This window comes from Maylandia zebra, linkage group LG11 (genome assembly GCF_041146795.1).
Source record: "Maylandia zebra isolate NMK-2024a linkage group LG11, Mzebra_GT3a, whole genome shotgun sequence".
Classification (NCBI taxonomy): Eukaryota; Metazoa; Chordata; class Actinopteri; order Cichliformes; family Cichlidae; genus Maylandia; species Maylandia zebra.
The window spans coordinates 4,413,197-4,434,261 of record NC_135177.1 but is presented as its reverse complement, the minus strand read 5'-3'; the positions used below and the strand labels follow the sequence as shown (position 1 = coordinate 4,434,261).

Here is a 21,065-nt window from a genome sequence, read left to right as displayed (position 1 = left end):
CTCCAGCCTAGTGTAGCCTGTCCTGTCTGGCGTGTTGCCCGCAGTGCGCGGTTCACACGGCCAGCAGGGCTCCTGTCGTTCCTCGATTGGGACGGCTTCTCGGCTCTGACCGCAGGTTAAGCCACGGCCGCTGCTGCTGCAGCTGCAGGCTGTGTTTCCCTGGTGTATTGCCCGCGCTTCGCCGGTTTACGCGCCAGCTGGACCTTGCTGTGTCTGATGCTCAGTCAGCGAGTGAGTGTTCTACAGCCTGCAGTGCGTGGCTCTCTGCAGGCGGTTCACCCATTACACGTTAGCCTGGCCTCGCTGTGTCTGATAAGCCAGCCAGCGATTGTGTTGTGTTCCAGCCTGCGGTGCTGGCTGTACTCGAGTGTCTCGTCCTCGAGTTCACTCTTGTGGCTCCCCTGTCTACGGACAGCGCTCGGCAGCCACTTGGCCCTGGGGCGACCTGCAGGTCGGGTCCCTGGCTTGGCCCTCCTCTCCAGCGGCTGCACTGCAGCTGCCGGCTGCGTTCTCTGGCGTGTTGTCCGCATTCGCTGGCTTGTCCACCAGTCGGTCCTCACTGTGTCTGATACGTCAGCCAGCGCATGTGTGTTCTCCAGCCTCCTTAGCCAGTCTCTCTCTGGCATATCACCAGCACTGCCAGGCTTCTACCTTTCTACCTTTAAAACCCGCCTTCCAGCCAAATTGCTGGTAGGCTTTTAGCTAGGCTTTAGCTTCAGCCAAGTGGAAGCTAAATTGGCTAGTCATTCATATGTAAATTAGGTTGTTATCTGGGAATTCTGGAGGGGAGTGGGGGTGTGTGAATGAGGGGGTGGGGGAGCTGCTAAAAGCTGTGAACTTCCTTTTGTGTTCGTCTTGATGCATTCTCAATCATCCAGGGAAATAACTCTCCAAAAGTCACCAACTTGGAGTGGTTAGTTTCCTGAGCCACAAGGAAACTTGTGTTTCAGTTTGCCATCTTAGGGAGAAATCAACACACATGGGTGTATTTCCTTTGTTGCTGAGATTTATTGACAAAAACAGTACAAAAAACCAACCATTTGTACACATATTTACAAATAATAATAAAAAGTGAGTGAGTACATTTCAACATTTTCAGCAATCACTCACAATCCTGGCACTGCCATGGTATCTGTAGTCTGCATTTACCACATGTGTATCTGTAGCAGTGAACACATCGCACAGTGGCATGATTGTTCTTGCATTTGTGTTTGACCTGACACATGATTCTTTTTCCAGGGCTTCAGTGGTCCATTGTGGTATCAATCAGACCACTGGTATGATAAAAGCATAATTATCATGCCACTGTGCGATGTGTTGATGGTGGTGGTGTGCGTGTCTGTGTGAGTGAAAGACAGAGAGGGAGAGCAATCGACAGATTTTCTGTTATAACCTTCATTTTTATGGACGCACAGTGTGAGCACTCAGGTCGCATCAGAGCATAGTGTGAGACCCTGCATCGTGACCTACGAACTTCTAACCCCTGCGAGTCAATCGTACAGTTTGAGCAGGAGCTGAATCGCGCGACTGAAGAAAATCGCACAGTGTATGCCCAGCTTAAGACCTGGTAAATAACCATCTTCCTTGGCTGCCAAAAGCTCCATCAGTAGGTCACTCGATTCCCTTAGTCTTATGTTTTCTTTCAATGTGAGGTGAGGGAAGCCGTCCAGCTGTTTAAAGGGAGCACACTCTATCACTTCTGGGGTTGCATAACATTCTTAAAGTCTCAGCCATGACAACTGAAGTGCAGCTTTATGATATGAGTGATGTGAGCAGCACGGATCCTTTTTACATGTTCCCATGATTCCCTACCAAGCCATTTTACCAGTACATCTAACTCTTCACTGGCTGTCAGCTCCAAGTCCTTAATGGCACTACGGAAGGATGCTAAGCCTACAGAGCTTAGTTTTTAGTGGTTACTAATTCCCTGTGTGCCAGATACTTTGCAAAGTCTAACATGCCTGTAGATGGATTCTGGGAATGTTGGTGTATGCTGATCCTTTGAATAGGATCTGAATGCCTCATGGGTAGACTGCATTCTGAAGATACCTTAAAAAGTAGTGAGGGCACAACGTGGTTAACTGAGGCAGTCCTGCAGTTGGCTGATATTCACTTACCGTATTTTCACGACCATAAGGCGCACTTAAAAGTCTTAGATTTTCTTCAAAAAGTACGGCGCGCCCTATAGCGCAGTGCGCCCTGTGTGTTGTAAGGAGGACGTAGTAGAGAACACCATGAGAACGCTAAAGGGTGAAGTGTGGGCGTTGATCGTATATACCAGACAATCGCACATACCTGTCTAAAAGGACAGGTATGTGCATTATGTGGAACATCGTTGTTTTAACAACCCTGAAAATGGCAAAGAGACACGCTTATGAAGCACAGTTTAAACTGAAGGCCATCAGCTATGCGGAGGAACGTGGAAATCGAGCAGCGGCGAGAGAATTTAAGATTAACGAATGGATGGTTCGCAAATGGAGGAAGCTAGAAAACAAGCTCCGGCAGGTCAAGAAAACGCAGCTGAGTTTCCGCGGACATAAGGCGAGGTGGCCCGAGTTGGAGGAAAGACTCGAGCGGTGGATCATCGAGCAAAGAACGAGCGGGAGAAGCGTTTCGACGGTCACCATTCGGCTAAAAGCAGTTTCACTAGCTGAAGAGATGAACATTGAACATTTCCAAGGAGGTCCGTCTTGGTGCTTTCGTTTTATGAAACAGTGCCATTTTTCCATCCGGACCAGGACTATGGTAGCGCAGCAACTTCCAGCGGATTATAAGGAAAAGCTGGCCATCTTCCGCTCCTACTGCAGCAAACACATCGGTGACAAAAACATCCAGCCCAGCCACATCACAAACATGGACGAGGTCCCGCTCACTTTTGACATCCCGGTGAGTCACACTGTGGAGAAGAAGGGGACCAGCACGGTAGCGATACGCACAACGGGGTATGAAAAGTCTTCTTTTACTGTTGTGCTTGGCTGCCATGCTAATGGACAGAAACTGCCGCCTATGGTGATTTTTAAGCGAAAGACTTTGCCTAAAGAGAAGTTTCCAGCAGGAATCATCATTAAGGCAAATGAAAAGGGCTGGATGGATGAGGAAATGATGAAAGAGTGGCTGAGGGAGGTGTATGTAAGGAGACCAGGTGGTTTTTTCCACGCATCACCATTGCTCTTAATCTGTGACTCTATGTGTGCCCATCTCACAGCCGATGTGAAAAAACTAGTGAAACAAATGAACTGCCCAGATAGCAAGGAAACATTGAAACAATGTTGAGTCAATATCAGGCTGTGTCATTGAATCAACGTTGAAGTGTGACGTTGACCTAACGTCACTCTTGCACCCTTTTTTAACGTTGAAACAACGTCAGGTTTTGATGTTGAATCAATGTTGAAACCTGACGTTGATTCAACGTTATATTTTCTAATACTGCTGACATTGAAACAATGTCAGATTCTGATATTGAAACACTGTTGAGCTATGGTGTTGATTTTCCACCTCTTTCGCATATTTGCTTTTTATTAAAACAACAGTTAAATCATGACTGGAAATCTACCTTTCTTTATAGCTATTTTAACCAATACTAAACTACTGCATGTTTCCATCAATACTTCAACCACCTAAACACATAATTGTACTTATTCCTTAAATTGGACACCCTTTATAAAAAAAACCCAAATGTCTCACAATGTATCATGTCAATATTAATATCCTAAAATAAGAAAGCATTGCATGTGATGTAACAGAGAAAAAAAATAAACAAAAAAAGGTCAATAGGCATGTTTCGTTTGCTAAATACTTTATTAAAAGACAGTTTCCTATTTACGTTTATATGATTCACAGAAGTTTGTAATTTTTTGCATGATGTGCGTCCTGCACCACCCAAACGATCTGGGGCGTATCGGAGCCATTTCTGCACTGCTTGTGCAAAGACAAACTCGGACATAGAGTTTGCCCCTAACTGCTGCGTCAGGCTCCAATCAAGGCAAAGCGTCTCACCTATAGACACATTTTAAGAGATGGAATTAGCGTGTCTCATGTCTTAAATGTGTATGCAAGTGCTTGTGTGTTTAACCAACAGGCCGTTGTTATGTATTTAAATCACATCTGACAGCTATTACACTTTATAGTTACAAAGTGTACATAACCTTTATATACTTACCATTGCCTTATTTGCCTCTTGTGATTGAAGAGCTGGCTCTGCATTGTTTAGCTCCTCAATGTTGTGCAAGGGCAAATCCAGAGGCAGTACCCCAGCATCTACCGATTCATTGCAGCCGGTATTGCGGATGGCTCTGACCTCCTCACGGAGTTCGTTAACAGCTCTCGTCAGGTCTGACAGAAAAAGATAATTTTTTTTTAAAGTATTTAAGAATACAGACAACTTATCAAAAGTTTCCTTGTGTCACACACAGATATGTACAAAGACACTAGACAGTATTTTATTACCTGGTATTTTCACTCGAGGGGCCCGAGGAAACCATTTCTTTGTGGGCTGCTCATCCTCTGAGTCACTATATGTGTACAGGGGATTTGGTCTAAAGAAAAAAAGTTGAAAACGGTCATAAGTAATTACAAATGTGCTTTTGGAATATTTTTTCCTAAAGTTACAGTTGATTTATAACAACACACACAGGAAACGGAGATGTGCAAGAAGGTACAGTATACAAGGGATTTTTGAAGTGCACAAGTGTACACGGCTTTGCATTTATAAAAAGTTTACAAGCTTCCACTTTTTGGACTATATTATGTGGTGATATTGCAGTATGCAAGCACCACAGATATGTATAAAAGACAAGATCATAAATTCTTAGCAATCAAAGATATGTTTGTGAAATAAAAAAAGTTTACTTGTGCTTTCTTTTATGACTGGTCTGAGTTTCAGCTTCGGACTGAAGGTCAGACATATCACAGTGTTCACTTAGATATTTCTGAAGACTGCGTTCTGCTTCGTGAAATGTGTCTGGAAGTACAAACACAATGTATGGCCAGACATAAATTAGGACACGAAAAACTTGTTATTGTTACATTTATACAACACCAATCCAGATGATACCCACCATGGCTTATTAGAAGTCGGACTGGTGCATAGGTGAGCCATGTTGCACCAGGATGAACTCTCCTCTTTACTGCGTCGTGGATCCTGAATGTGTCTCACGGAGGATATGGAGGCCATGACAATTTCTCCCCATTTATCCATGAACTAGGGACTATTTCTGTACCACCAGTGCTGAACTGCACAATGCACCAGTCTTTCATTTTTATCTTTTTTTTAATTTGGAGTCCTTTTTTGCCCTGTCTAGGATAAACAGGAAACAGATAATTACAATATATTTCATAGTCGCTACAAAACTTGATCTATTGATTGAACTAAATAATAAATAATAGCTTAAAATGTATATAGGCAACAATTACAAGCAAACCCGTATATGTAAGCATTTAAACACTGAAGATAATAAAATTAACAGTATTTTGTCTAAGTCTGCCATTGTAGGAATTCATGGCACCGAGACAAAAACTTGGCGCACAGTGTGGTGTCAAAATAGGCGCACACCTTTGACGCTGCGTTTTCTCCGTCTTCCTTGTCCACACGTAAATGCTAAACGCAGTTTACGTGTGGACAAAAGGTGCAAACGCAAGTTAGGTGAGCGTGCAGCGTAAAGTTAGGTGAGCGTGCAACGTAAAGTTTGAATTGAGTGCGAATCGAAGCGGGTGCTCTCCAATCATTAAAAGTAACAAAGTCATTGGACACATTTATACAGTTACCTTTACGTTTATCAATCATATATCACAGATTTAAAATTTTTTGTAGTACTATGCTAAAAAGCAACTACAGAGCGAAAGTCTGGGTCAAGCGTCGAGGTGACGGCAAGAACAAAGGAACCCTCGAAGCGTTAAAGCTAGCTTTGTAAGGGAATATAACGGAAAAGTATGAAACGAAAATGTTTTCTTTGTTGATAGACTTTGTTTGCAGTGCAATTTATTTGTTGCCGGATTGTAAGATGAAAGTAGACACAATTTCGGGCTCCCACATTTTATCCGAAACTTTACATTAACAAGTTTGTTTGTTTGTTTTTACTGTTATTCAAATGCAACCGTGGAAATAACGAATAGAACAAAAGTCATTCATTCTTACCTTATACTAATCGTGGTGCAGGCCAGTGCAGTGCATGAACTGATGCCTTCTCCAGTCAATTCCGCTGAGAGTAAATCTAATGTCCCGCTCTACTGTACAAGACAATGGTTACCTGGAGGGATGTACCAATGTGATAGGGGTGCTGTGGAATAGTCCAAGTGGTAGCAGCTTTAATTTCCCGCTCAACCATAAATCGATGGTTTTTCAACATGATTGTTGTCACCTTGTCAACTATAAATAGATCAACAATCAACGATGACAGAACAACAGTGAATCAATGTTATTTCAATGTCAGTGTCAGGTTTCATCAGTATTTCAATGTTGTTTCAACATTGGTTTTGTGTTGACATTTCAATCCTGACGATTCTGATGGTTCAGATGGAAAATCAACATCTGTTCAATGTCTCCTTGCTATCTGGGTGTGAGCTTGCTGTCATTCCGGGAGGCCTGACAAAGGAACTCCAACCGCTGGACATCGGTGTGAACCGCCCGTTCAAAGTAAGGCTGCGAGCGGCCTGGGAGCGATGGATGACCGATGGAGACCACAGTTTCACCAAGAGTGGAAGGCAGCGCCGGGCGAGTTACGCCACAATTTGCCAATGGATTGTAGATGCTTGGGCTAACATGTCTGCTGGCACTGTTGTTCGAGCTTTCGCAAAAGCCGGCATCATTTCCGAGGAGCCGCACGGCGCGGAAAGTGACTCTGACAGTGAAGAAAGTGAACTTGGCATGTTTGATGGAGATTTAGCGCAGCTGTTCAATTCAGACACAGAGAATGAGGACTTCGATGGGTTTGATTGATGATAAAAATGTGAGTACCAAACTTCGTTTTGCTCCTGCTTTATTTTTAAATACGCACACTTGTATGCTTGTGTGTTGTTGATGATGACGATTACCGGTAATAGAAATGTGAGTAAGGTACCGAACTCAGGTTTGCTCCCGCTTTATTTTTAAATACGCATACGGTACTTGTATGCGCCCTATAATCCAGTGCGCCTTATGTGTGTGTTAAATACAGTAATGGCACACATAACTGAGACTGCGCCTTTTAGTACAGTGCGTCTTATGGTCGTGAAAATACGATAGCTTGAGTAACCTGGTTTTGAGGGTGAAGTGTGATATTCTACACTAGATTCTGGGGGTTCTTTTTTGTTGACAGCGATGCTTTCCTGACATAGACAGGGCTCAGTGTGTCTTGAGAGTCTATGGCAGGTTTGAAACTGATCCGAGCTTGATCTTCATCTTCCTTGGTTTGCTGTTTGATGAACAAGTGTGAGATGCTGCTCCTGTTGCTGTGTATATCATCACATTCTATGGCTGCTGCTGCTTCTTCTTCTTCTTCTTCCTTAGCAACAGCAGCTGCTTTTCCAAGCTCCAGTGCTTCCAGATCTGCCTCAAGTGTAGCTTTTTCCAAATTGATAGCTCTGGCTTTTGCAGTGGCACTGGCTACTGAATGCTTCGAGGAAGACATGTGCTGAATACTGTTGACACTTTGTCGTCCATTTCTGCGTCCATAACTGTGCTGGACGAAAATGGCTTTTCACTGTACTGTTCTCTCTATGTGTTGAACTCCCTGAGCGTGATAAGAAGAATTTATTTATTTTGAGACAAAAAAGATAAAATGAATAATTTCGTGGCTTTAAATTCACAGATATCATCCACGCTACATACTTTAAGCTTGAGTTAATCTCATCTCAGTTTTCATGTTTTCATTTCTTGACAATAGTACACCGAGTATCATTTTTATTTATGTGGTGCTATTCATAACAATCGATAATGAGATTCACTTGCTGTTTTCGTAGCAGTTGGAGTTTTTACAGGGTGGGGTTGCTAGCCCCACACCCAACCCTCCTCCCTTTTCATCCGGGCTTGGGACCGGCAATGGCGGAGTCCAAAATGCTGAAGCATGGCGGACCCCATCTTGAAGCCGCCCTTACAAGACTCTTAAACGCCTGCTGGTCATCATCACATGTACCCGATGATTGGACAAAAGGCACCATCATCAAACTTCCAAAGAAAGGTCATTTGGGTGACTGTAACAACTGGCAGGGCATCACGTTGCTGTCGGTACCCGGGAAAGTGTTTTGCCTCGCTCTTTTGAATCAGCTACGACACGCAGTGAACGAACGATTGCGAGAAGAGCAGGCTGGGTTTCGGAGTGGCCGGTCATGCGTCGAGCAAATCTTCACCCTCCGCATGATTGATTGATTGATTGATTGGTAATTTATTTCAACATGTGAACAATATACAAGTACATTTAGAAAAGAAATAAGAGAGAAAGAAATACTATACAAATTACATACAAAAAAACATTCTGATTAATTTACATGTTGAAAGGGAGTGGGAAGAAGTATACACTTATTTAATCCCACCCCTTTGCCATAAATTATCAGTGAATATTTAGTCAGCTTCCTTACTGATATAATTTGTAATAAAAATAGTGAACAGATTTCTGATATACTATATACTATAATATCACATCATGAATTTTTTGTTTGTTTGTTTGTTTTTAAATAGAGACATTCACTTAATTTAAATATTTTCCTTTTCTTTATATATCGAGAAGATCATATTTTTATAACTCTTTTTGAACAGTTTTATGATCATTGAACAAACACTGGAATACCAAAGGAAGATTTCTATTAATTTCATTGACTCCAAGAAGGCTTTTGACAGCGTCCACCGGCCAACTCTATGGGCTATCCTACGTCACTATGGAGTCCCTCAGCAGTTTGTAGATGCCTTTCGTTGTCTCTACTCCAACTCCCGTTGCTGCGTCCAGACGGATGACGGCTGCACAGATTTCTTCAAGATCAATACTGGCGTCCGACAAGGATGCGTACTATTTCCTCTTCCTGTTGGTAATTGACTTCATCATGCGACGATCAGTTGACGAAGCTGGCATCGGTGTGCCTTGGCACGAAGCACGTAATCTCACTGACTTGGACTTCGCAGATGACATCGCCCTGCTGGGCTCGACTCAGGAAGACCTCCAAAAGTTGACCGTGGCCCTGCAGAGGGAGGCGACGAAAGTTGGATTAAGAATCAGCGCCAAAAAAACCAAGGTACTCTGAGTTGGCTATGCACGTACCCGCATTCCGGTCATGATCAACCAACAACGTGCTGAAGAGGTGGAGAATTTTACATATCTTGGCAGCATCATCTCAAATGACGGGGTCTGTGATCGGGATGTCGACGCCAGAGTAGGGAAGGCAGTTGGTGTCCTGCGATGTCTCCAACCTATTTGGAACTCGACCTCCCTGAATGTAAGGGTCAAGATCAGACTATTGAACTCTATCGTCTTCCCTACTGCACTTTACGCTAGTGAAACCTGGTGCTCCACAAGTGCAATTATTCAACACCTGAACATGCTTCAACAATGTGGCCTGCGGCGAATCCTGAGAATTTCCTACCGGGACCGAATAGCAGTTGCTGCTGACCGACATCGATGGAGATCACTAGCTGCCCGATGCACCACCCGGCGTAGGAGGAACTAAGTGCTAAGTGCTCAAAAAGTAATTCATAACAATCATCTCATACAGCCTAAGATTAAGATTTCTTAAGATTTTTTCATTTATACATGTGTGTATATATATTTATATAAATTTAGTCTCTTAATATTGGTAATATTTTTATCATACTATACTGCTGAGTGACTTATCTTCTGCTTGTCAAACACATTTCATTGCAATGCTGACCCTGAGCTAACTTGCATATGTCAAATAAAACTGAAACTGAACTGAACTGAAATCCTGCTCCTCACATACAAGGTCTTAAATAATCAGGCCCCATCTTATCTTACTGATCTTGTAGTACCATATCACCCTATTAGAGCACTTCGCTCTCGCACGGCAGGCCTACTTGTTGTTTCTGGAGTATTCAAAAGTAGAGATGGACCGATCCGATATTACGTATCGGTATCGGTCCGATACTGACCTAAATTACTGGATCAGATATCGGAGAGAAATAAAAAATGTAATCCGATCCATTAAATATCAAAAAAGCACCTCACAAAACTTGTGACATGGCATAACTCGGCTCATAACCGTAGCGCATCGGAGCAGTGTGCGTCACGTGATAGAGCGGCTGTGTGTATTTGTAGCCTCGCTACCGAACCAGCATTTTAGAATTTATTTAAGATTACTTTCTAGATCAGGATCCTTTTCTACGCAGCTGACGGCTGGTAACTGTGCAGGGGCGGATCTAGCAAAGTTTAGCCAGGGGGGGCCGATGGGCATTAACTCATTCACTGCCAGCCATTGGCAGTGAATGAGTTAAACCCATTGACTCATTCACTGCCATTGACGGCTATAGACGTCAATGGCAGTGAATGAGTTAACAGGGAAAGGGGGGCACAAAGACATACTTTTCTTTCTTATTCTCATTTAAAATGTCTAGCTTTTAATAAATAATTATCTGAATCTTACACCCAAAGTTTTAATCTTATGTAAAATATATAGAAGTCCATTACTGTATATAGTAACTGTTAAGTCTAAAATACCCTAGTAAGCTATACTACTTTTTCGATTGGGAAGGTACCATCTTGCAGTCTGCAATTCTGTCGAAGAAAGATGTTGAATCTATTTAATTATTCTTGAAAAATAATTTATTTCTGTGCATTTTTTTTCCACACTGCATCAAATTAAAGTTGATTACGTCGATTAAGCATCATGAGTTGGAGGGTGGTTGCCTATTTTTTTTTGTTGGGAGTTTGCAACCCTATTAGTTAGGTTGCCTAATATTTCTGCTAAGTACTCTTTAAAATACCAGAATAGGAAGGATTGAGTAGGTTTAAGTTTATTAGATTGATCAGTATTGCTGAACTATGAATTATTTTGGGTACAGTGTATTTTTTGCATACAGGTATAACAGAATAGCTTTAGTGTTGTTGTTTATTTAAACTTGAGTATGAACTTATACAAAATGCAGCAATATATTAAAAAAACAGTTTTATTGATTAAAAAACACACTATATCGGATCCATATCGGTATCGGCAGATATCCAAATTTACGATATCGGTATCGGTATTGGACATAAAAAAGTGGTATCGTGCCATCTCTATTTAAAAGTAGAATGGGAGGGAGAGCCTTCAGTTTTCAGGCCCATCTTCTGTGGAACCAGCTTCCAGTTTGGATTCGGGAGACAGAAACTATCTCTACTTTCAAGATTAAGCTTAAAACTTTCTTTTTTGCTAAAGCATATAGTTAGGGTTGGACCAGGTGACCCTGAATCCGCCCTTAGTTATGCTGCAATAGACGTAGGCTGCCGGGGATTCCCATGGTGCATTGAGTTTTTCCTTTCCAGTCACCTTTCTCACTCACTATGCGTTAATAGACACCTCTGCATTGAATCATATCTGTTATTAACCTCTGTCTCTCTTCCACAGCATGTCTTTTATCCTGTCTTCCTTCTCTCACGCCAACCGGTCGCAGCAGATGGCCGCCTCTCCCTGAGCCTGGTTCTGCCGGAGGTTTCTTCCTGTTAAAAGGGAGTTTTTTCTTCCCACTGTCACCAAAGTGCTTGCTCATAGGGGGTCATATGATTGTTGGGTTTTTCTCTGTATCTATGAAGCACCTTGAGGCGACTTTTGTTGTGATTTGGCGCTATATAAATTTAATTTAATTTAATTTAATTTAATTTAATTGAACTGAGCCTTTAACTGCAGACCCTACATTATTCCCACATAGCAAGGAGGTCTGGCCCGGATCTGGTATCAAGCCGGCACTGCTGGTTGACTTCTGGCATGATAAGACGTATTCCATCCAGATATGGGCCAGGCCTGGCATAGATGGCAATGTCTATGTGATGGCATGCCATATCTGGCTCAGTTGTGGTTTGGTTTATGTGACCCAGGCCCACAGAAAACAGGTCTGGCCCGGATCTGACATCAAGATGGTACTTCTGACTGACCGGTGTCATTGCAGAGTGTATGTCAACCAGATGTAGGCCAGGTCTGGCAATGATGGCACTATTTATGGTCCTTTTTTCCTATTTTAGTTAGAAGACCCAAATGCCATGTTGCAATACTATACTGCTATAGTAGCCAACGTTTCAAATGCACATTTGACAGGTTTGTGAGTGTACACTTTATCCAAAACCTCATCTTTGGCAGTGGGTGGCTGTAGCTCAGAAGGTAGAGCAGGTCACCGATTGATCGGAAGGTTAGTAGTTTGATACCTGGCTCCTCCAGTTCGCATGTCAAGAGTGTGAATATGTATGAATGCAGGTAGGAAGAACTCAGTTTAGTGAAAGTGTGTTTGCAACTGGCCCGTGGCTGCACACACATGGCCCACATACTGCAAAGAATGAAGGCCCTTTGGTGGACCAGATCAGGTTTGCTAGAGGTAATCCACACATGGGCCAGCACAGGACCACCAGTGTGTCTGCAACTGGCCTTGTGCTGGCCCATGTGTAGGCCACCTCTGGCAAACCAGATCTGGGCCACCAAAGGGCCATCATTCTTTGCAGTATGTGGGCCATGTGTAAGCACATTGTGTGGGCCAGATCAGGGCCATACCAATGTTGCTATGTGGGTTAGAGAGAGAAGCTCAGTTATCAGACAGTCCTCTACAGCAGCGGTCCCCAACCTTTTTTGCACCACGGACCGGTTTATGTCCAACAATATTTTCACGGACCGGTACCAGTACTAAAACAAAGAAGACTTATTCATAACAAATGGGAAAAGACCCAGGGAAACCGAGTTAACGAAAACAATAAATTTCACACCCGAGCCTGAACTCTCGCGGCCCAGTACCAAACGACTCGGTCCGTGGCCCAGGGGTTGGGGACAAACACTTGGTGAAGGAAGAATTCCTTTATGAAAGGAAAAAGGGCCTCCGGCAGATCCATTGGTCAGGGAAGGGCAGGCACTTTTCTGGAAAAAAAAATTCTTACCAATGATGACTGCAGAGATGAAAATCTGATGGAATTTTACTTTGGAAACGAAAGACTTTAAATACAGTTCTGAATGGGTGGAGCCAATGGAGAGAAGCTAATATGGGAGAAATATGATCTAGTTTCTCTCCAGCTAATACTTTCGTAGAATAACCTCATAATAGGGAATCACAATAGTCCAGCCTTGAAGTAAGAAATTAATGGACTAATTTATGAACATCACTCTGAGACAGGATGTTCCCAATAATGAGAGGACTGAAAGCAAGTCCAAGTTATTTATTTGATGCAAGTTAAAAGACATATTCTGATAGAAAGTTATTATATACCAAAGTAGTATGAAATATCCCAAATAGTATCCCAAATTAACTTTCATTTTAATAGGGGTGTTATTAGTTTTTATTTGACTTTTGATAATGTCAGACAACATGGTACTTACAATGTGCCTTGTTGATTTATCTACTGGAGTGGGTTTTCTCAATGCTACTTCTTGTGTTTGTTCTTCTGCTATGCAGTCTTTGCTAAATGAATGAATAAGTTAAAAACAGCTGTTAAAAAAACAAAATTATTAAAATCACTGCAGTAATTTAAATCTAATGCTAAAATGACCAAAAGTGGAAATAAGTGTAACTGGCTCTAGTTTAGGCACTTTGACTTTGGTGGAAATGTACCATACCGCCCAAAATGTGCAGTAGTTCTCAAAAGCATGAAATTTACCTTGTTACATAAAAAGTAGATTTATGCAGAGGCTAACACTTAGAGATGATATATACACCTGACACGGTATTTAATCAATGCTGATCATCTCAGCTACAAAGCCCAGCTACTGCAGTATCACAGCCATCTCAGTGGCTGTACAGCTACCCTGAAACTGACTGATCAAATCCCATCAATGAGTTACTGCTACAAACACACACACACACACACACACACACACACACACACACACACACACACACACACACAGAACATATAAACACCCTGTGGGGAGAAACAGTGACATTATCTCCTCTACCAACCACCCCACATCAGTACTGACCTCTACAGATTCCCTGGGGGAGAGCTCTGCCATAGTTGTCATTGATCTTCCAACACACACCATGCATTTGACTGCAGGTTAGGGGAGGGAATTTGTAATCAATACAGTGCAGTTTCTGTGGCACACTGAAATCAAAGGTAACAATGTCCTGAAAATCAACAGACCTTTTCAAACATCAAATGGGTGAAATGGCAGCTTTCTTGAGCAGTTAATGTGACATTTTGTGTTGTTCACACAAACTTTATTAACCTGGATGAGAGAGAGAAAGAACATTTTGTAAAAATATTATCACAATAATCAATAACATCAATAGCGATGTCCCATATTTTGATCAGCACCGTGGAAGGTGTTGAAATCTCCCAATTCTTTGAATCTTTGGGCTGAAGGAAGGACAATACTCGGTGTATAAATGCTCAATCAACAATCATTTATTTCCATATAATTCAACAGTCAGAGCATTACAACGTCCGGACGGGAGAGATGCTTGCAGAGGTTCGACAGCATGTCTCAAAATGGTGACGGGTTGCTCAGCTTTTTATAGTCTCTAGTCGTAAAAGCCAAAACATCACATTCTTTCTCTGTTACAGCGCCTAAGTTATGACCTCGGCAGTTGTTTCTCTGCTTTCTGTAAGGTGGGGGTATGGAATGTGGTCTGTCTATCTCCCCTGTCTTAGACACAGAGTCTCCTGCTTACAATCTTCTCTTCATGATTCAACAATTAAGCATGTAACACATTCACAGCAGATCAAGGATACAGAGTGATGCACACTTGTCTAATAAACTAATAAGTGAATATGTTCTTTTAACTCAAAAGTATAATGAGAACTAAACTACATACAGCTCACACACTCTATATTAAAGGGTATAATATGATCTACAGCAGTATTCTAATTCAACTACTTTGATTACATATATAAGGTAACATATGATAACAGAATAATATCACAATTCCCCCTTTGATCTCTTTTCTTCAAAGAGATCACTTACAACATACACTCCAGCATTGCAAGGTCCAGTTCTTCTTGGTCCTGAGGCCCTCTGTCCCCCTTTAACGGGTGGACCATATGTGGGATGACCTCTGTGTTCACGCAGTTCAGATGCAAGCAAAGTTAGATTTACGACCATAACAGCAGTTACAGATGACACTCCCATCACTCCCCAATTCTCCCACAGCTTTATTTTGGTGCTCCAGTTTTCCACCCCCTTTTTAATGCCCCCTTATACCTTTCAAATGTACTTAGACTAGAACCTCTGTCTAAGGAGCTTTTAACCTTTATTTTTATTGCTGCAGCTACCAGTGTCTTCCAGTTGGGTGATTCTCAGCTTCTTTCTTCGACCTCCGGGGTTAGACCACCCTTTAGTCATTGCACAGTTCTGGGGATTATTCTGCCCCGATTTCAAACAAGGATCTGTGTGTTTTGGGATCACCGCCGTGTCCCCCTTTTTGCCAAGAGTCTCTCGAACCTCGTTGGTTTGGTGTTCCTGGTTTTTGCCAACCCCTTCATGGTTATTGCTGTGTTTGTGGGATCCATGTTCTCCAGGAGCCCAAACGCCATGACACTTGACCCCAGTTGCTGTCTCGGCAGTCCCTACATCTGTCTCTGCTGTGAAGGGTCCTCACATCTCCGTGTCCCCGTCTGGTGTCTGTTCCTTTCTCTGCAAGAGACAGAAAACCAAAACACCTCTCTCCCTAGCCTTGATAATCTAATATTGTTATCCATTGTTGTTCTAATGATTCAAATTTGGTTTAAAATATTATGTTCAGGACTCTTTGACCCAGGGACTTATTCTAATCATAATCTATGTGTATGTAAAAGAAATCAAAAATTAGTGAACCCTTTCTAAGTCTAACACATTATAAGCTTAAGTTTTACCATAGCTAAATTATTAAACACAGAAATAACGTCATAAGATGTTCATAAAACCATTGTTTGCTGTTTGGACTCAACTCCCCCTTTTTGACACACTCCCATGTGTCAATTCATTGGAGCTAGACAATTAAAAGAGAAGGTTAGTGACATCATATCTCAGAAAGTATCAGAAATTCTTCTCTCGAGTACCGTTGCTCCAGCCTTGTTATCCCAGAGGATCCTCAATCCCAGAAATTTCCCTTCTCCTCATGTAATGAAGTCTGTCATCCTTCCATGCCCTGGTAACTGGTCCATCCAGAGCTGTAACATTTTGACAACAAGCCAAACCACAGCTTGGTCACACCAACCCTTTTCTGCCCTGAAGATGTCCAACGCCATCTTAGTCTGGACCAGGGTTGTAATAGTTTTGCAATTTTCATTAGCTTTTATTTTTATTTAGCTTCGACTTCAGATTTTCAATTTTATATCAGTATAAATCAGTTTTTACCAATTGTTTGCTAGTTTAGTTTAGTTTTGATTAGTTTCAGTTATAGTTTTAGTTGTGTCTGCAATAATTAAGTGTAGCAAAATCCCAGTCCCATCATATCAGTCATGCTCTTGTGCTTATCCTTGGGTATTGTGACTATTAACTCTTGCAGCACCGGGTGCTCCCAATTTTGGTTCAAGTGAATTTACAAGCTTTGTGAAGGGAATTGACTCCTCTGCACACTGGAATAAACATAATCAACATGATCCACATTTTACTGCGTGTTATTTCACCATCTTATTGATTCAAATGCTCCATCCTTATGTGGTTTGCGACATTATGTTTATCCACTCTGTCTCTAAATGTTTGAAGAATTTTCAAGTTTGGGGTCAAATTTTAAGAATTTGACCATAAGTGAAAGTTATGGTGTCATCACCCCCTTCGGGGCTTACCTTTCCCAGTTTTGATGATATTCCTCCCTATTCTTTGCAAATACCCCCTGTTGGTGGCGAGAAACTGTTGGTGTGGTCAAGTGGGTGCTATAGAAACAAAAGCTCAGGACAGAACAGTTATCAGTCATGTACTTCATACAAATTTTGCATATGTTTTATTTCATATTGATCCTCTGAGTGTAATGGTACATTTTAATCTGAATTTATCCAAACCAAACACAATATTTTTCTTTATTTACTTTGCTCTTGTTCTTTTGCAGTACCACATCCTATCAAATGTCCCTGTCAATTATATTCTACATTTAATAACTTACTATTTCAAATGAGAACCTAAATCACGTGGACCAATGTTTGTTATTGCATATCTCTATTCTGAATGTGGCAAGCCATTCATAGGTATTGTTAAAGTTTTGGCGATTTTCCTCTATAAAATTTAATTGACTTTTTTACAGTGGCCTGCTATGGTTAATAATAACATATTCCAGTCATGAGTGGTATCAAAAGTCTTCTCCACTGTAGCATTTGGCATTCCCAATAATATAACATGATACCTTACTCAAAACACAGCTAATATAGCACAGTTTTCTTAATGCAAACATCAGTAACTCAAAATCAGCAACCACAGTGTTAAGTCTGCAGTTCATACTTATGTGAAGCTAGAGTCTCCTCCTCCAGTCTCTCTTATCCTCCTGCTCCTGAAAAAACAAAACAAAACAAAGCGAAGCATCCACCCTTCTCTTGCCGGCTGGGTGAATTGTTTATGAATTGTTTATTGGCATTTACTAATCCTAAAGTGGGTGCAGTCATTGTCTCAGTATCAAGTCAGTCAAAACTTTTAGTCGTCAGTCCATCACAGTCCATTCACATGCATACCTCCACACACATTCATACCAGATGTTGCTGATAATGGAGTCTCCCGCGCAACCTATTCGAGCCTCCATCACCAGCAAGATGACGTCATCATTTTAAAAGGAAACAATTCTTTGTTCTTTTGTTCTGGATTGACTCGCTGCAATCCTTTTAGACTCAGGACTTCTCATGTGATCAGTGTCCCTTATAAGTGAATTTCTCCCAAGCCAATTACAATCATGGAGAAGCACACTTTGCAAGTGTTTTTATAAGAATATTTCATAGCGCTTTAAATTTCAATCTTTCAGGCCTGGTTTAAAGAGCTGATTGTTAAATCATAAACTCACAAAATATCAACATATCACCACCGGTGGATCACACCTCTCAGATTTTCTTATCTCAGTGCACTGTAACAAAAACGAAAACAGACATAACCACCAAAATACTACTAAAATAACACAAACTAGGGCCCGTTGCAGACATGTCCAGCATAAAACTATCCCTCTCTCGCTTACGAGAAAGAACACAAGCCAAAGCTCACTGATAACATCAAGCTAGCGCTAAGCAAAGCCACAAAATCAACCAGAAATTCACAGGAACGTTTTTGCTTCCTGCCGGGACAATATTGTGTGGGAATGAGAAACTCAGGTGCCGTAACACCTTTTGTTCCTCCTTGAATTAAATCTCAATCACAGAAAATGCCGTACTCCAACCTAAAACTTACACTATTAATTCGTCATTTTCACTCTGTGCCACTGTTCCTCATCAGGGCTGTGTGAAGCACAGCAAAGAATTCAGTCAAGGCCTTGAGCCATAAACAGACATCACGCACAGACATTATTTTCATAACCAAACCGTTTTAGACCTTATTTCTAAAATCTACATAAATGCCCTCTGGGTGACATATAACACATTCTAAGTAATCAATGGCTCCTCATAAAAATTATGCACTGGGATGTTTTTGTGCAGCATTTTGCATATCAGCATAAGCAAAGCATTCTTCATTGCATCAGCGTGTGTGTGTGTGTGTGTGTATATGTGTGTGTGTGTCATTTCTCACTCACTCAACGAGTGCACGTGTTCATGTGTGTATTTCACTTCATTCTGAATCTGTGTGTTTGTAGACGTGTGTGTGTGTGTGTGTGTGTGTGTGTGTGTGTGTGTGTGATCATCACTTTCCTGTTCTGGTGTTCTGGGTAAACCACTGCCTGAAGCGTGCCCTGGGGTCCTGCCCCCCTCCTTTTCAGTTTGTTTGCGACCATTGCTGCTGCTGCTGCCCAAAGTTCTGTCCGTCCTGGTTCTGACCCCAATTGGGGCAGTCCTTTCTCCAGTGTCGATGTTCACCGCAGGTGAAACCTGCATCTTCTTCTGTGTTTTTTGTCCATTCTGAGGTGCCTTCTGTCCTCAGTTACTCCTCCTGTCTCGGTCACGCCCTTTTCGCCGCCCGATCATCCGTGTTGGTCCATCACTGTCCTGCACAGTGTGAATGCAAAGTTATCAAGGTCAGCATTCTTTCGCCCGGCCTTACTTTTCATTCGGGCTTGGCGGGCGTCTCGTCACAGCTCTGTCAGCTGAAGCTGTCTGAGAATTTTCCCCCATGTAGTGAAACGGGCCTTAGGTTTAGTGCTCTCCGTCTCTGCTGGATGAGATCACATTCCTGCAGGTCTGTTGACATTCTCAGGTCGTTGTTGTGGGTCCAGCTGTTGCAGCATTTGGTCAGTGTCACGTATGGGGGAGAGCAGGAGTCCAGTCAGCCTCAGCTTTCAGGGCGGCAAAGCAGCCTGTAATTAAATGTGTATAGAAAAAACAAAAACAAAACAAAACAAAAACAAACGAAAAACAAAAACAAACGAACAGGAAAATGATGTTGTGTTGGCTGTGTTATTCAGAGGGGAGACAACGGGGCCAGGCCCTGTGTCAGCCTTCTCTCCCCCTTTTTTTTGTTTTTTCTCTCCCGATATAATCAACTCCTAACCCACCAAGTTGACAGGACAACATGCACCTGTTAAAATTCTTAAGATCATGTTTAAAAGCCCAAACAGAAATTTTCTTTCATTCAGTAATCACTTGTATCAATCAATCAGCAGAAAACATGTCACAATTTGAATCTTTTAACCCCTAAATTTGTCATGTCTTCACTGGTTGGTCAGACCAGTGTCTTTTTCTTTGAAGTTAAATTGTTGTCCTGCAACCCAGAGAGTTTATTTGTCAGTAATGTATTTTCCTTTAATAACAGATGTATGTTAAGTTTCGCTGCTTTAGCCTTGCTGGAAAATCTTCACGTGTTCATGAGTGTAAGCTGTTTCTTCATTGCGTGTATGTGCATTTGTAGGCAAGCAGGTTAATTTTATCTTTTTCTCAAACTAGGCGTTACCTTAAAAGGAGCCTTTCTCTCAGATTTCTCTGCTTGTGTGTGTTTTTGTTTCACCTTTTTGTTGTGATGCTCCGGACGCCTTCCCAACCTCCACAAGTCCGTTGGCCCCAATTTTATGTGTTAAAACTTCTCTTAATTTCTCCTCTAATTCTCTCCTCGCTGCTGTCTGTTTCACAGCTGCTGATTCGTGCTGGGTGTGGTTCCCATTACCTATAATTTTGCTTCGGCCGCTGTGCTTGTGGGGGCAGTTGGTCCAGGTCCGCAGCTTCCTGTATTAACACACTAAGAGATTTATTTAATTTCATTTTCATCACTGTTAGACAGATAAGCAGGCAACACGCCTACCTTGACAGCGTCATCATTCTCCACTACACACCTCTTACTATCTCTTTTTTATTTTTATTTTATTACACCACAGAGTAATACACCCAATTAAGCCTGTCTATCTCTATGTGGCTCCAAATTCCCTCTTTATTTAATTTCACACTCGTCAGGGGACAGGCACACAACAATTTCAACCACTGAAACGAGGAATTTAACCTTTTTATATTTCTTTACTAATCTAGACTCAACCTTTGTTCGCAAAATGTGTCTTGTTCTAGTCCGGAATAAATGTGAACCCGCGATTACGCTGCGGTCCCAGTGTTATCCCGTAGCTATGCGGGGGCCCTCACCTCCCCAAGTCACCACCTCGGCATCCGGACGCCGCCGGTCCTGGCCGCGCGTCCACGAACAGGAGGGTCGCCACTCCTAGGGCAAAATTATTTCCACAGGTACACTAGGCATCAACCTTTGATCCTAAAATGTGTCTTTGCTCTAATGTCCTCCTAATCAAACACATCAACCGTCACTGTCACTGTGTTCAGACTTCACACACAGAAACACACTCAGCGTGCCTCACACACAGCCAGAGCGCGCCTTACACACACAGCGCGTTACACCATCAGTGAGACACACAGAGAGCGCCTCTCATCAGCAGAAATTTGCAC

The 21,065-nt window shown here is 42.2% G+C and overlaps 1 protein-coding gene across 2 annotated transcripts; it reads right to left on the bottom strand.

The window, feature by feature from the left end:
* Positions 1-3,576: 3,576 nt before the first annotated feature.
* On the bottom strand, positions 3,577-5,254 carry LOC143420921 (uncharacterized). Of its 2 annotated transcripts, XM_076889569.1 has the most exons (5): positions 5,058-5,254; positions 4,849-4,960; positions 4,447-4,535; positions 4,160-4,332; positions 3,577-3,996 (listed from the first exon to the last, which is right to left on the bottom strand). In XM_076889569.1, exons 2-5 carry the CDS (start codon positions 4,902-4,904, stop codon positions 3,967-3,969), a joined length of 348 nt encoding a protein of 115 aa, XP_076745684.1. In that variant the 5' UTR covers positions 4,905-4,960; positions 5,058-5,254; the 3' UTR covers positions 3,577-3,966. The 2 variants fall into 2 exon arrangements, with proteins under 2 accessions (XP_076745684.1, XP_076745685.1); XM_076889570.1 differs by having other exon boundaries at positions 4,849-5,254.
* Between the last annotated feature and the right edge of the window lie 15,811 nt (positions 5,255-21,065).

Coding starts and splice junctions, on each gene's coding strand:
- LOC143420921 (XM_076889570.1), bottom strand. CDS start 4,904: ATGTCTGACCTTCAGTCCGAAGCTGAAACTCAGACCAGTCATAAAAGA. Junction 4,536..4,848: donor AGTCATAAAAGAAAGCACAA/GTAAACTTTTTT, acceptor TTTTTTCTTTAG/ACCAAATCCCCTGTACACAT. Junction 3,997..4,159: donor AAGAGGCAAATAAGGCAATG/GTAAGTATATAA, acceptor ATGTGTCTATAG/GTGAGACGCTTTGCCTTGAT.